Source organism: Acipenser ruthenus, chromosome 2 (genome assembly GCF_902713425.1).
Source record: "Acipenser ruthenus chromosome 2, fAciRut3.2 maternal haplotype, whole genome shotgun sequence".
Classification (NCBI taxonomy): domain Eukaryota; kingdom Metazoa; phylum Chordata; class Actinopteri; order Acipenseriformes; family Acipenseridae; genus Acipenser; species Acipenser ruthenus.
The window spans coordinates 27,964,763-27,981,890 of record NC_081190.1 but is presented as its reverse complement, the minus strand read 5'-3'; the positions used below and the strand labels follow the sequence as shown (position 1 = coordinate 27,981,890).

At 36.1% G+C, this 17,128-nt stretch overlaps 1 protein-coding gene across 2 annotated transcripts in view; it reads left to right on the top strand.

Annotated features, from left to right (window-relative positions):
* The window catches only part of LOC117963338 (F-box/LRR-repeat protein 17-like), a 272,309-nt gene that overhangs the window by 2,524 nt on the left and 252,657 nt on the right, over positions 1-17,128 (top strand). For both annotated transcript variants that reach the window (XM_058992994.1, XM_058993001.1), the window contains exons 3-5: positions 4,061-4,183; positions 4,834-5,091; positions 6,105-6,236. In XM_058992994.1, the coding sequence (XP_058848977.1) occupies positions 4,061-4,183; positions 4,834-5,091; positions 6,105-6,236 (513 nt within the window). The remainder of the gene's footprint in view (positions 1-4,060; positions 4,184-4,833; positions 5,092-6,104; positions 6,237-17,128) is intronic.

The following is a 17,128-nucleotide window of genomic DNA, read 5'->3' as shown; positions in this document are numbered from 1 at the left end:
GAAAGGTATTTTACCAAAACCTTATTTCTGATGTTTGCAGCACTTGAGGTAGAGCAATTGTGGGTCAGAAACTGCTTTTTAGTTTCTTTATTTGAGATGATCGTCACTTACCCTGAAGCATCAGAACTGGATCTTTATGTAAACTGGGTGAACCAGTTAATGTCCAAACTACTCAATTGCGTATACCCTCCTTGAAAATAATTGAAAATGAATGCTATGATGGGTGACATTTGCCATCTGTAACTTTAAATGATGTCTATGGCTATTATCCAATTAGTGATTCACTTTTTGATTAATTGGTGTCCTTTATATGTGATAAAACTGTGTTTTCTAATGGACAATCGCTGCAACACCTGATGAAGACACACTATGTGTCAAAACGAGTTGTGTTTGTTTCATGTTTTGGTTTAATAAATAATAAAAGGTTTTTAAAACAAAATTTAAGGGGAATCTGCATATAATTATTAGCAGTCAAGTCTGAAAGAAGAGATTTCTGAGTGTGTGACCAACCTCGTCTCCTCGGTCAAAAAGCTTAAATCTCAATGTACTATGAAATTAGCTGGCGGGTGTGTTCCGGTCTCTCACAATGGCAGAGGCAAAAATAGTGGGCGTTACTTAGGGTTAACTTAACGTTAATAAACTAACTGTCAAACTAAATTAACACAGCACCCCTACACACATTACAAAATGCAGCAGCACTGTACAAGACATGCACATTATTTAACAGAATGGTGAAGCACCTCACCAGAACGGGAAACACCAAATTGCACTTGTGTCTGATTCAGGTTTTTTTTCAAGAGCTCATACAATTTCCAACTTTGTGTAGCAAGAGAAACAGCGGCGCATTTTGCCATTTGTTTACATGCCATTGTGTATCGATGAGGTGCACTCGTGGAAATCAGAATACAAAACAATTCAAGATATGACGGTGGTTTTGGAAAGATTTAATAGACCAATCAGTGTCCCTCAAGCCACTCTCGCGATGATAAGTTGCTTTTTTTTTTACAAAACAGCACTGTATCCGTCGTGAACGAATCGCTAACAGTGCCAAGAAGGTGTTATTTTAAGCGAAGTTCCTGTTCCTTTAGCCAGAGCATTTACAATGGGAGGAAAAATCTGTTTCACCACAAGGGTGCGCTCTTAGGCAAAGTGTTCTCTTAGGAGGTGTTCCCATACATGGAGACTATATTATATATATCAGAAAATTATTGCCCCCAAGAGAGGGCAGTACTAACCCTGGAGGTCAGTATTGCCTTCCTGAGGGATAATCGTTTTCTGATATATGGCAAAAATCGCAGTCAATATTTCCGTTATGAAACCTTTTGCAATTTGTGACTAAGAAAGAAGCAAAACAAAAGTTAAGTGAGGCAGGAGCTTTGCCGGCAGCTGAGACGGGCAGGAAGCAAAAATGAGTCGGGAAGTGATTGGGAGGGAAATAAATATTGAAAATGGTGGTAGGAAAACACTTTACCATTTTTTCGGAAAAAGGTTTCAATTTATTCAGTTTTTTGTTGTCATTTTATTTACGGGAGGCATGCCGGCTGCCGAGACATTCACGGCATGATTGGGAGAGAAAGAAACATTGATAATGCTGGTAGGAATGGAAACATTATAAATACATTTTTTTTTAACAATTATTTGTATTAATTTTCCAATTATTATTCAACCTGGCTCACTGCTGCAATGAGTACAGTTAGCCGCCCGCTTTTTTTCGCTCTGCAAGCCCGCTGTGCAGCCACATCCAGAACTTACATTGTCGGAGGACCACGCAGTTCTGAATTGCGTGCAGACCGGCCTGCAGGCGCCTGGCCCCTGGGAACTCCCATCCATTGTCAGCAGTGGCATAGCTTGGATTCGAACCGGTGATCTCCAAGCTATAGGGCGCATCCTGCACTCCGGACGGAGTGCCTTTACTGGATGTGCCACTTGGGAGCCCCCCTTTTTTTAACTTACAGGGAAGGTGTCCTTTTTTCTTTTTAATTGATAAATATGTTGTATATTTTTTAATGAACCGGTAGAAGTAACTATCTGCACAGATGAAGCAGGAGGGTAAAGCAGGTGTTTTCTCTGTGTGAGGGAGCTTGCTGAGAATCTTCTGGAAATTGGTTTAGGAGACAGTGTGATGACATGCAATATAGACCACTTTCAGGCAAGATTGACTTTTATAGACGGCCATGTGACCTTCTTTTGACCAATGAAACACTTGGATAAAAATCCAAGGTTTCCAAAATATATACTGTAAAAAAAAATAAAAAAAAAAATAAAAAAATAATTCAAGATCAGAACTTCATTCTCTGTTAAAGTGTTTCTCCACCTGAAATTGTTACAGGACCAGGCTTGTCTAGATACAAACAAAGGAGGTGCTGAAGGTCAGACATCATTTCAGTGATATACAGAAGCGGTGCTGGGAATAATTGTGCATGTGTTTGCCCCCCACCCCCATCATTTATGACCCAGCATCTGAGCAATTTTGATAACAGTATGTTGAAAAATATATGAGTGAGACACGGATAACACAGAGTACAGCAGAGGCGAAGTATTGCCTTTGTTGTAAACTCTTTAGGATTTTCTGTCAGCCTGTGGCGGGGTGCTCCGTCCCTGTGCGTATTTTTGTGTTTTATGTTGTATGTGGCGTGTTAATGTTGGTGTATATGTATTTGTGCACGGGATATAATGTGAGGCTATGTAGCACGAGTGTTGTTAAGATGTATATTTGTATTTAGGCACAGAGATTGCACAATCACTCCACGTGCAGATTAAAGTGGGTATTAGTGTGAAAGCACGGGGAGCACAATTAGTTCACGTGCAGATGTACCGAGATTCCAATTGAATGATTTGATTAACAATCGAGTCTCGGTACAGCTGCATAAAAGATGCAGTGTTTCACTCACTCAGGGATTGGGTGTACAGTGAGGAGGTACGGGAGAGGAAGGAGAAAGAATTAAAATCTAAAGAAAACAATTGCTACTGGTGCTAAACCACCTCGGCACGGTACTTGTTTGTTTGGACTTGTTTTGTTTGTCTACTTTGGCTAACATGCCGTTATGTTTTGTGAAAGTCTATTGTCTTGTTTAAATCATTTATTTATTAAAAAGGGCAAGCAGCGCGTTTCATACCACAGTCTGTTGTGTGATCTCCATTCATTTCCTGGCCTGATGTCCCCTCCAGCCGTCCTGGTCATACTGCCGCAAAATCCTACATAAGTAATGCATAATAAAAATGAAATGTCTGTTACTTGCATGCATGAAGAGGTTTGACATCTGAAAGCAGTGGCTTGATCACTTTTTTAAAAATAAGATCTTCACATTTCTCCTGTTCTCCATGCAATACTTTCAAAAACAAGAAATCACAAAATAATCAATATGCCCAAGATCCACACCCATTCTAACTACAAAACATTAAGAAAATTGAAGTCTAATATGAATTTAACAGTCACACTAATGGAGCCTTTGGATTAAGGTCTTTGACTATTTTCAGTTTGCAATGCTTGCATGACAAGTGCTATAAAACCTGATACTGACTGCAACTGAATGTATAAACTTCTTTATACAAGTGTTGAGAGATCAATGGTAGCATCAAATAACTTTTTAATACTGCTAAGTGAATGTTTTTGTTCATCAGATCACATTTTTTGGTAAAAACCTTGCACCCATTCAAATCCAGAGACTGGTTGAATTGCATTATTCAAAGCGACAGTATGCACTAAGCAGACACGGAGCTTGATCTAACAAAAAAAGGATTAACTGCAGTACTCTATGAACATTCATGGTGTATCCTCAAAATCACTGAAGACCAAAATAGATACGCTCTGTCTAGACGATGCACATTGAAGACACATGCCTGATTAATTAAGGTTCCTCTATCATTTACTGATGCTGAAAAAAGTAAATGTTCTATTACTGGCTGGCAAGAACAAGTGCCATCTAGTTAATGTGTCTTTAATTACTGGTTTTCCTATATAGCGTACTAAATAATATTTCTCAAAAATGTATGAAAAAAAACCCATCAGGTTCTGCTGTTAATCATATGTGCTTTACATATCTTTTCACTTTTCTCTTAGATATTTGCTCATCTATCCGTGAAGGAACGCTGTCTTTCTGCATCATTAGTTTGCAAGTACTGGTGTGATCTGTGTTTAGATTTTCAGTTCTGGAAGCAGATAGACCTCAGCGGTCGACAGCAGGTATGTTTGTTTATTTACAAGATATCTGTGGTGTGTGCAGAGAGGGGGTGGGGGCTAAATAATATAATTGAGGACCTTTTCTTATTTATGAGACTTTCTAGATTAACTTTAGTGTGAAGTTTATGACAGGGATCAGGCTTTATAACCGAAGTTGTATGCTACTTTATTGCTTGACTCTACATTTGATTTAAATGTTAACTGCAAGATCTGGGTACTGTATGCCCTGGTGTTGTGTTCCTTCATTTTAGTGTGGAGTAAAAAAAAGGTTTGTCAGCAAAACTTGCAATCATACCAACTTTGATCTTTCAGCAGTTTACAACTTTACAAAGTACATCGTTATTGTGGGCAATGCTGGGTAGAACCAGAGATCCCCTCTACTAAACCACTAAGGGATAAACCACAGCTGTAGTCGTTATAGCATCTCCTGGTTTGCATTCATATCTTATTTTAGGGTTAATCTCAGATAGTGGTTTATGCAATCGAGGGTGATTTCTCCAGTGCTGTACAAATCTGTCAGTGGCTTATCCCAGCTGAGTGTAGGTTGATCAGATCACTTGTTGTGAGTGTGTACTACAGTAATGTAACCCCTGTACTATGCTTTTAGAAAAGTTTATGTGCGTCCTTACAGAGTGTCTGTGTTTTTTTTGTAGGTCACAGATGATCTCCTTGTAAAGATTGCAGCCAGGAGGCAGAATGTGACTGAAATTAACATCTCTGATTGCCGCAACGTTTCAGACGATGGGGTGCGCTCCCTGGCATCCCAGTGCCCGGGTCTTCTTAAATACACAGCGTACCGGTGCAAACAACTTAGTGACCTCTCTCTCCTTGTCATATCCACTCACTGTCCTCTTCTGCAAAAGGTGCACGTGGGGAACCAGGATAAACTCACCGACGAAGCCCTCAAACAGGTCACTAGTTTGAAATTCACTTGAAGTTACTGTACTGTAGGCAGATTTGTAAAGAAATACTTTTCCAGTAGATGCTTTGTAGTTCAATGTGCCCATGCTTCATGATTTTGACCAAATATTCCTTAAAACTTACTTCAAAAGCCCTTTTTTTACTTAACCTCCAATGTTTTTAAAAGTGTGATTCTATACCAGTTGATCCAGTCCAGGACCAGATCGTACAAGGCTCTTAAATGATTTAATGTAATCTACTTTGAATCTGAATAGTTTACTGCGACATATTTAATGAACAATCCCTTTATTTTTGGCATGACCTGTTTGCATGTCATGGTAGCCTTGTGGCTGTTCATTTTAAGGGGTGTGAATACCACAGGGTTTGACACTAGCCTTGCACCCAGCCCTGGCTTTTAGAACTTTATATTATTGAAATGTATTATTGAAATGACCAGGTGCCAGGAGTTTGAACAATCAGACCCCTGGTGAATCTGCTCTGAACTAATCGCACTTATCACAGCATAAGTAAATCACACTTGAGTTTGTTGGTTGGCACTAATAGCAGATAATAGACATTACATGGCTTGAATATACATTGTGCATGCATTTAAAAATGCATCAATATGCTGTTTCATTTCAAATGGAACAATCACTCATATGATGGTTACATTGTTGCATTAAACTAAAACTAACAGACAGTGAGCATGCCTTTATCACCATAGTAATAGTTTCTTAGACCGTTTCCTAATTTATTAAATGTGGGTTGACATTTTCATGTAATGGTGTTGCTGATTTTTCTTTTTAACAGCTGCTACTATCTAAGGCTTTTTGGGAAGTCTTTGCAATCTGTTCTAATCAAAGAGTAATTTTATTTAGTTTAAGTGCATTGTTTGATGCCTAAAGATAATTCTTTAGTGACACACAAAAAAGATGAACAGTACTTTGTAAAAAAAAAAAAAAAAAAAAAAAAAGTTATTTCTGCAATGTGTTTGTTTCCTTAAACATCTTTTTTTATGTAATAGTTGGGAGAGCACTGTTCTGAACTGAAAGATGTCCACTTTGGTCAATGCTACAAGATAACTGATGAAGGCATGGTGGTGCTAGCAAAGGGTTGTCCAAAGCTGCAAAGAATCTACATGCAAGAAAACAAACTGGTATGATATTTGTGACTTAAAAAATGTTGTGCACATTACATTTATTTCACAGCAATAGTAACACAAGCACTGTTTATTGGTGCATATTTTCAACCAAAAGACGATTTTATATATATATATATGTATGTGCATGCATCATTGACAACACATTTTCTCTGACTCCTCTCTTCATAGTATATTACACATTCAATATTGATAATTTAGGAAGATAAGTTACCGTTAAGTACAGCAGCTAAGAATTAGCAATAAGAATCCCCATCAAGAATATTGTCATTAAGTAGTTCTGTGTTAATCAATTGCTGTGCAAGTGCAGTACAGCTGAGTTTCCTGAGTTGTTATTCTCCCTTTGTACAGTAGATGGAGCCAAACACACAAGAAGTGACCCTGTTTGATTCTTTGTCAGCAATTGACGGCAGTCGTGCAAAATACATTTTCTTTCCATATTTTTCTTTTGGTACTAATCAGACCATTTTTGTCGATACACCTTTTAATTTGACTATCACTGACTGAAGGCATCACATCTTGACTGCCAGTCTCATTTTGCAATGCACTTCTTTCTTGTGCAAGCAATGACACAAGGTGAGGAGAACAATGATATTTTATGGGTATTGGCGATTTTGAAGAAAAAAACGATATACAAAGTAACGCTCAGGAGAACCAAACTATGATTTTATTTTATTTATTTATTTTTAAAATCGTGTTCTTTGGAAAGGGTCAGTCTGTGTTGTATAATGCATTTTGTGTTTAACATTCCATAGCTTAAAACAAACCATGGTCAAAGTAAAATGACAAAACAAACAAACAAACAAAAACCCTGTTATTTTCTGAGGAAACCTGTGTTTATGTAAATGTTTATTGAATTCTGTTTTCTGTTTGCTTGTGTGGGGAGGGGGTATTTAGTGTTAAGAAAACCAAAATATTTTCCATGTTTTTTTTTTTAAAGGTGATTTTAATTAATATAATGGATCCCACAAACACCATGCTTAGTATAAAAAATCTATGAAGATGACAAAACTAAGAATGTAACGGACTAGGACTGTTTCTTAGATTTAAGGTGAATACACAACCTGGCATTGATTTATACCACTGTATATAAGGTTCTGATATATCCTGTAATTACTAAGTCAAGTGTCAGTACATAGGTATAACACCTTCTCACAGATATCCTGAACCAACCCGCTGTCAATGTTCTACACCATTACATCATTGATAACCAGGCATATTTCTGGAGGTTATCAAACCACTATTAACAACTAGATTGTTTAGTGGAAACAGTCCAACATTCCATATTTTTTTTTATTTTACCTCATCTACAAATAAGTGGATGACATTATATGGTAAAAAAAAAAAAAAGCGTATACTGATTTATAATCTTTTTAAAGCAGACTTTAACATACGGACAGTATTTAGTGTTTGTTGCTATGCGTTTACAGTGCCTAAAATAGTTTATCATCCATAACTTCAAAATGCTCAATTAGAATTCAAAGGTAAAGCTAAAATAAACGAGATCAAGGTTTTGGCTAGTGCCTGCTGCTGTGTACTGATATATAAAATTATATATAAATGTTAAATACTTAGTTACTTATAGTTTTACAGTACCTTAAATATACTGTATTCAAGTGCTTTTTTTTAAGGGAGGATAATTACTTTTTTTGTCTGTCCTACAAATAGGAATGTACTTAATTATTGTCTTGAGTGGCTTCATCAGTGAATATATACTGTGCTGTATATGGAGTCCTACTTTGGATAGCCAAGGAAGAAAGCAGTTATAGGCAAACGTATCTTCTGTTTTTCCAAGTTACCCTTTTAAATAAAAAGGAGCTGTGGGGGATTGTATGTGTAGCGTGGTTTATTACAGACCTGTAAAAAGACAAAGAGAGTTGACAAGCCAGGTTCAGCAGACGGGAGCTCATTGCTGCTGGGAGTAGCAATTCTGTTCTCTGCTGAAAAGATAATTTAGTGTCTGTGTTTATTCAGCACAGTTCAATAGGCAACTGTGCTGATTTCTTGCCAGTTAAGCTTTAGAAAGTAATCCTTGGCCACAACAGACTTTCAGAAAAGACTCTGTCTGGCCACAAACATTCGATATTACACAAAAGGGGTCAGTCTGTAAAGAAGTGAAAATTGTTTTTTTTTGTTTTTTTTTGGCCCCTTTTCTATTGCGGTAAAACTTCAGATAATTGCCGGGTCTCAAATAATCGCCTGTCTGCAATACGCTCCGCGTCTGCTCTCAAATATTGTAAATAAACACTGGGTCTGTATTAGACGCCAGGTCTCTCTGTCTTGCCATTGAAGCTGAGGAAGATGAGGAGGAGCTTGAGCTTAATGAACTGCTAATGACAGCGATGAAAGCGACTCTCAGGATTAATAAATAATAATAATAGAAAATGTAATTTAAGGTAGGCCTACATGTAATGCATATTTGTTTAATGCAGTTATTAAAAGTTTTGATAATTTTAAGCATGCTGAAAGTAGGCCAGATACAAACCTCTTGGTGTATTTAATGCGTTTTGTTGTATTAACAATGTACAAGTTTGAGATTAAACAATACATTACTTATTGCTTTTATTGTTAATTTTAAAAAAACATTTTAAAAGTTTGTTTATTATTATTATTATTATTATTATTATTATTATTATTATTATTATTATTATTATTATTATGATGCTGTAAGCGTAGCCTACACGCCTGTCTTCTGATATCTACAGAGCTGTATTTTAGTGGATTTAACATAATAATAATAATAATAATAATAATAATAATAATAATAATAAACAATGGGAGATCAAATTCTGTTTTAAAATACAAATCCGTACTTCTGCATGTTCATTTTCCAACGTTTTACATACCGTATCCTTGTTAACCAGTGCATATAAAAAGACCGTAATAATACTTTCGCTTTATACTTCAGGGTGTACAATACAATGTAATTTTGTAATAAAACAAAACTGTTACTTAGTTCCCACTGCCACACAACTTTTTAACACAGTTGCTGGAATGTTTGAATTGAGTTACGATGTTGCTACAAAGTTGTGTGTTAGCGGCTTCTCAATGACCACGTGAAGCTAGAGATCTAATATAAACGCCTGTCTTAAATAATCGCTGGTCTCCAGTGTGCGCCGGGTCTGCTGGCAAATATTGTAAATAAACGCTGGAGGCGTTTAATTGAAGTTTTATGGTATATCTTCAAACAGGTCACTCTTTTTTTCCCTCTCATTATGTGTTTTTATGGTGATTTTTATGGTCCGTTTATCGATTTTGGAAGGCTCCAGAACTTAGTGATTTCTTGTGGATAGGACTGAAGTGTGTTTAAGGAGGACAGCCACTGGTGTTCAGTATCATGTAGAGCCAGCATATTGAGTTCAGTGCTGTTGAAGAGATCACACTACTGCTGTGAATATGACTCTAGGAATTCCAACTGCTCCCACATTCAAAGGCATTGAAGCCTGTTTTTGTTTTGTATTGCAATAACTTGGGTTATTTATTTTAGTTTACTTTGAAATCTCTTCAAACAGTTTATTAAAAAATCACAAACCCTAAAACTTCAAAAACATAAATCGAATAATATTTTTAAATACATATTGTTTTCTTTTGTCAAGTAAAAAAAAAAGAGAGATTTCTGTTATCTCTTGAATCCGCTGTTCCATACTGAATACAATATTTCATAGCTACCAGCTATAAAAGTTGTGGTCACCAGAGTGAGTCTGTAAGATCAGATTCCCAAGAGCATTTTAGGTCAGTTTACAGTTGCATTTAACAGAAGAATGTACTATTTCACATATTTTTCAAAGAAAAGATTTCCTTAGTAGGCTTTGGTAATTGTTTCAATGCATGTGATATGATTGTAGTGTTACAGCTTTAGTTAATAGAGAGTAGATTAATCGCTCAATAAGCAATTACCCTATTTAATTAGAAATTTAGAGGATGATTAAACCATTGATTTCCCTTACCAAAAAGCAGAGCAATTTCTGAATTATTTACAGTGAGTCTGTTCTTAAAACGTCTGCTTTCCTTGAGCCTATAATTTAGAACTGTGATATAGGCTAATACATTTCAATATCATTAGTCATAAATCCATATAATATTATCCTGAAGGATGTGGTATACTTGCAACTCCATTAAAAAAATAAAAAAATCATTAACTCTTAGGAAATTCCCCAGTAACAAATATGTCTGATTACTATATGGGTTTCTTAGAGGGGGGGGGGGGGGGGGGGGGGGAAACTACTGTAGTTTTATTTTCTTTTGTATGTGGGAGGTTGGTGTGATAACAGAAAACTAGTAAAAAGCACACACCTTATTATATATATATAATATATATATAGATGGGATTCAGTGACTTACAGAAAAATAATTCCATCCAGGGTTTATGTGACTTCAAAAACTACAAGACTGTTAGGTTGAGTAGTTTATAAACTGTCACAGAAACCCGAGATGGAATTACCGGTGCTGTGCTGTCTCTGCCTGCGTTCAGAGCAATACAATGGCTTTCATTGCTTTTTGAAAAACAAATATCAGAACAAATATTTAAATAATGAGCGAGTATTCGAACATATAAATAAATAAATAAATAAAATGGATGGAAATAAGCCTCCCATTGCATAACAGTTTGATCTATTCCTGGTTTTACTATGGGTTTACCAAGACAGACCTGAGATTTTTACCTATACATTGGGGCAACTCAAGTTTCAAACTTAGAATGGGTGAAACTGCTATGCAATAGAAGTGTTATTTCCATCCCTGAAAATGTGTATGCCTAAAAGTGTTGGCCTATATTTACAATGCAAAATGTGAGTTCATCTAGCAATGTAATTCATCTACGGTGTTGCCAGTGTACTGATATAATTTTTGTTATTTTTTAATGTTTGCTGCCTTTTGTCACAAAGCCCTCACAGAGCCACAAAAAAACATTAGCAAAGAAACAAAAAAGTTTGCTTCCAAACTCCCTGTGCATATCACCAGCATTTCAAAACTTTTTTCAGTACAAACCTTTTCAACTTCAGTGCTTCAATTACACATGCTACACAGTGACTTTAGTGTGAAATACAATGTTTGTTTGAAGTGCATCACAATTGGAAGTTTACACAAGTTCCAGTTTTGTTGCATAGTGCTTTCTAAACTGCTGACATGTCTGCTTAGAACGATACAGTAGAACTGTGGGAATGTTTTCATTTGAGAATCTGAGGAAATTCATTTTTTTTTAAAAATCTGATTAGCACATATTTTAATTAGGCTAAATGTGTAATGTAAATGAAATTGTTGGAGACCTCAAATGGATTAACTGTGTCCTCAATTTGAGTAGCTAATTGCAGTGCTCTTCCAGGTATCTATTTCTGTGCACAGGGACAGTTCAATAAAGATTTTTTTTTTTTTAATAAGCATAAATTCAGCTGGATAGGAGGCTGTTTTGTTTGTACCAAGTTTCCAAACACTTTGCGAAGGGATCATAATATTACATTTAACACATTCAAAGGAGTAATAACCAAGGCATTAAAATCAATTTTTTTAACTGTTCTTCGCATCGACAACATGACTGCACTCCCACGTTATATTTCATGTACAGTACTTATTCAACTTTTAAATTGGTCTGGGGGAATTTAAAAGAAGCCATGGTTAGCATCATTATACAAAATATTTTGAAACTATGAGAGATTAAAAAAAAAAAAAAAAAAAAAAACCAAATCTGTATTCTGAATGTATTATAAAGGATTGCGTCTGTAAGGAATGTGCATTGAGTTATGCCTGTCAGCAGTATGTTTTAAATAAAGATGGTAAGTTTAAATCTGTAATTTATAAAACAGTCAATAACTGCAGTAGTTTGGGTTCCCTATTCTAACCCATCTTGGTCTTGCTCTAATCTATAGGAAAATTGCCTACCGTGTGCCAGGCGCTTTCAATTGCCATGAGCAGCAGATTACTGGTCAAGAGTTTGCTTCAACTCATGGTTGTTTAGTCTGAGCTGGTATCACTTTAAAATAGAATTACACGTAAAATGAGCCAAAACGAAATAGGTTTAAAGGAAAGGCTTTGCTCGATGTTTGGTTTTGTAACTGAATATTTTAATTTAGGTAAATCTTGCCTGCAGAATAGAGGGCCTAATTACTTGAAAAATGATCTTTTAATGTTTTTAAGTCTTTGTTAGTTCAATAAAATGCTGTGTTCTAGCATCAGGATTATGCTTTTATTGTGATTACAGATATCTTGCAGATGGAAAAAGGGATGTGTGTGTGTGTTTAAACATTGTTTTATAACAAAAAAAAAAAAACTTTAAATGTCACTTTGAGTTTAAAGAGAGAAAAGACAGTGGGACCTTTTATCTACAGCAAAGGTTAAACACAGAAAACCTGTGCCAAACAAATACTTTATTTTTTTTTAAGTAGATCTGAAGCAACATTAGATTGTTAGTAGATTTATTCCAGCTGTGCTTTCGATACAAGGTCACCGGGGGTCTTTGTTTGAAACGCAGTGAATCCGTCCGTTTGAAATATTTAACAGGCTCCCTACGAGGTCCTTCTCAATCCTGTCCAGTAGAGTGCAGCTAAACGCACAACAAAAGATTCTGCTTGTGCTGGGAATTATTACTCCGTGATACATGTGTGTAGAACATAGGTTGGGGTTTAATGAGAAAATGTTATTTCTAGGCCCTGACCTGGAAGTCCATAATGACAGGAAGGGGTTTGACTCCTGAACTTCCTATACAGAGTAGATGAAAGGCATGTGTGAGACAGGAGAGGGCACTGTTGCACTGTCTAAGGAGATGTTTAATCTTCTAGTCTTTTGAAATAAAATATGAACTGAATATTTAGGCTAGTATTTGCAGTGAAATTGATCTGACACCTTTTAGTCCTCCAACTCACTGGTTTCTACTCGTGAACACTCTCTTGGACGAATTCAAATTGCTGACAAAGTTTTAAGAACATAATTTCAAGTCCTTGAATATGGTAGTCATGCCATTTCAAGGAAAAGGTATCATGGAAAAACCATTTGAAAATCAAACATAAACATATTTGCTTTAACACAGCAGTGTTTCCATTTTTGTAACAAGCAAACCGAGCAGATTTAGTTGGCTGCTTGTTTAAATGAAATCTCTGATGTATCTAGCAGTTACACTGGGCACGTCAGCTGCATCATAGAGATGATTTCTTTCTGACACCAAAATTAATATTACCTTATTACCTTATCCGGCTTCAGCTTTCCACATGTTCAAAATGTATTAAGTTGCCATTTTAGATGCAGGACTACAGTAGTTAATCCAAGACTTGCTGTTAATCAAGGATAAAAAAAGAAACAAAAAGAGTACCATTTACTGTTTTTTTTTTTTTTTTTTTTTTGCTAATAGGGACCCCCACCACCCAACGGGTACAATTCAAGTTTATTTTAAATATATTTTTGTCATTTTATCAGTAAAATACAGTTTGATATTTATAAAGCAGGCTTCTTTATCAACATTCTTCTTTATAGCACAGTTTCATGAATATCAAACTTTATTTTATTCATAAAAACAGATTTTGAATAAAACATTTTGTTTATGTAGCTTTGAAAAGGGACCAAAGTGTCTCAAATCAGGAAGTAGGATGTGTTGCCATGGAAGCATGTTGGAGGGCATTGGTATAATATCATGTAAAAATGGGGATGCAGTATTAAGACTTTGAGTAGTTCATATAAAACGCTCAATGGTAGAATATGTAGGAATATTAAAAGAAGCAGAATGAAATGGCTTGACAAACGTTTTGACATGAAGCCTTCCTAAATTCTTGGGAGTATTACAGCTAGAGACAGCAGGTAACTAGAAATGGAGCATCCTTTTTTTCAGTAAAGGGTTAAAAGAAAATTGTTTTTGTGACGCAGAATTCAGCTTACTGTTAAGTGTTCCAGTTGCTTCTACTTCTGATTAACTGTCTGCTAAACAGTTTAACTTGTTATGCATATCATCATATCCATGTTTAAGTTATATGATGTAAAAAATAGTGTCAAACATGCTCATGGCATATGATAACATAATGTGACAAGTTAAGACTTAATTTTATGGTTGATGTTACAAGCAAGCTGTTAATGTTGCACTTAACCCCATTGTAGTTACATTTGCAATGACAAAAAGTATTTGACACTTTTTATAAACTCATTACAGCATTCACACAGCAAGAGGATGCTTTTTAAAAATAAATATTAATTCATGGGAAAATGCAGCTGGTTGATCATCTCACAAGGGACCAACAAGAAAAAACAAGCAGGCTAAATGACAGCCTTACTTTACCAAGCGTTTGCTTCGGCACAAAGTTTAGATGTTTTCTGTGTGCTTTAAAATCCTGTGTTATTAAAATTGAATTATGTCATATATAATAGTAAAAATAGTGCATTTTCTTTTTTGGGAAATAAACTACTCTTATTTTCCTCTTTGTGCTTTTCATTGATGTAAGGCATGCCCGTATGTGTACTTTCTACCATCCCCTCATTCAGTGCTCCAGTGCTGTGACGCGCATCAAATCGATAGGTGTGTTCAAGTGCTTGTAACTCAAAAACGGAAAGAGCTAGGAACACAGTCAGTATAGGCTTTGCAATGATAACTCACGTGCCCGGATGACATGTTACCTAGAATAAACTACAGCGTCCAGAATACAGTGGTGACTTCACCTTCTAGGAGACAGCTGTGCACATTGGACGTCTTATCCATTTTTCATAGCATAAACAACAGATTATACCAAACGATAGCTAGAAGTAAAGGAAAAGCAAAAAGAAGTGTTCATATACACATGTTCATTCATTCATTTATTTACTCCAGTTGTTAGTTATATGTTCTATTGCTGGGGTCCGGCTGGACCCCAGGTTACCATGAAAGACAGTTTTCTGATGTGTCCTTATGAGGGTTAATATTGATTTGAAGGCGTATGAGAACTGTTTTTTGAGTTGGCCTTTTGGATGTTTGCAAAAGCAAATGATCCCTTGGTTGTAAGTAGACAACTTTAGGTTTTAGACCTGACATTGCTGACTACACAAATTATATTAATTTAGTTGAGGAGGAAATCATGGAGATTTGTTTGTAGAGTATAAACAACTGAAAAATAAAAAATGAGCTACTAATCTAGGGAAAGTAAAAAAAAAAAAAAAAGATTTTTGATTGCAGATGAGCCAAACATCAGTATCTTCTTATACCTTTGTTAGTGCTTCACAGGCAAAACATAATTTTCTGTTTTTCAATACTGTTATTGTCTGCGTTGTAAAATGCAGACCTTGTTTTCTCTCGGTTTCTTTATTATTGTCTGCGTTATAAAACGCAGACCTTGTTTTCTCTCGGTTTCTTTATTATTGTCTGCGTTATAAAACGCAGACCTTGTTTTCTCTCGGTTTCTTTATTGTCTGCGTTGTAAAACGCAGTCCTTGTTTTCTCTGTTTCTTTATTATTATTATTATTCCAGTTTCCAACAAATTTCCGCTCGCATCTCCTCCTAGAGCTTTGAAGTGATCAACCCAAAAGTTTGCACAAGTATTACACTCTATCTCACTTGAGTTGCTATTACTTTTGGTGGCGATCGGACTGGTGGATTTGGGGGTAACAGGTCATGACCCCCAAAAATTAAACTGCTTATAAGTCCTTATAGGGACAAGATAGGGTCATACTATTGAACATGTATAGAAACCCATTGGTTCTCTAAAAGTCAACGTGAGTTTCGTTGACCTTTGACCTTCCCAGAGCCAGATACGGACATTTTGCTGTTTCAAGAATGACAGCTAAAAACTGGACAGCTCCTACTCCTACAGTTTTCAACCGATCAACTCGATTTTTTGCACAGCTCTTCCAATAAGTTTGAATTTAGTTCCTATTCATTTTTGTAGTGATCGGATTTGAAATGTGGGCGCAGTGCCCAGAAAAATGCCACATTCCAACTTTCTCTGTCTGCACGCATCTCCTCCTAGAGCTTTGAAGTGATCAACTCAAAACTTTGCACAAGTACTGCACTCTATCTCATTTGAGTTGCTATTACTTTTGGTGGCGATCGGACTGGTGGATTTGGGGGTAACAGGTCATGACCCCCAAAAATTAAACGGCTTATAAGTCCTTATAGGGACAAGATAGGGTCATACTATTGAACATGTATAGAAACCCATTGGTTCCCTAAAAGTCAACGCAGGATTCGTTGACCTTTGACCTTCCCACAGCCAGATATGGACATTTTACTGTTTTAAGAATGACCGCTAAAAACTGGACAGCTCCTACTCCTACAGTTTTCAACCGATCAACTCCATTTTTTCGCTCAGCTCTTCCAATATGTTTGAATTTAGTTGCTATTCATTTTTGCAGTGATCCGATTTGAAATGTGGGCGCAGTGCCCAGAAAAATGCCACATTCCAACTTTCTCTGTCTGCCCTCTGGTGGCCAAATCTTGTAACTGCAGATTTGACAGTATAGTGCTCCTTAAACACTGCAGATAATCATGTTTACTATAGAACCTGTATAGAAAACCAAGTATGCCATATCCACAAATGACCATGACCTGTCGTGTTTTACAACGCAGACGAAGTTTCTCCAGAAACTTCCATTCTAGTTTTGAAATTGGAACCCCATCAGTACTTACATGCAACATGTTGCATAGGATGGCACGAGATAAAGCTATTTTTTTGCTTCCAGACATACTGTATATATTCTTTATAAATAGCTATTGGACACATGTAAACTTTTGATTTATACCTTTCTAACCAGTTTATTGAAAGTAATGTTATTAAACATAGTGTTAACACAAGAGGAGAGGTTACAGCTAGCAATATTGTGAAACATGAAAAAAGGCAAGCTAGTGAAATATTATTATTATTTGTTTATTTAGCAGACACATTTATCCAAGACGACTTACAGAGATTAGAGTGTGTGAACTATGCATTAGCTGCAGAGTCACTTACAA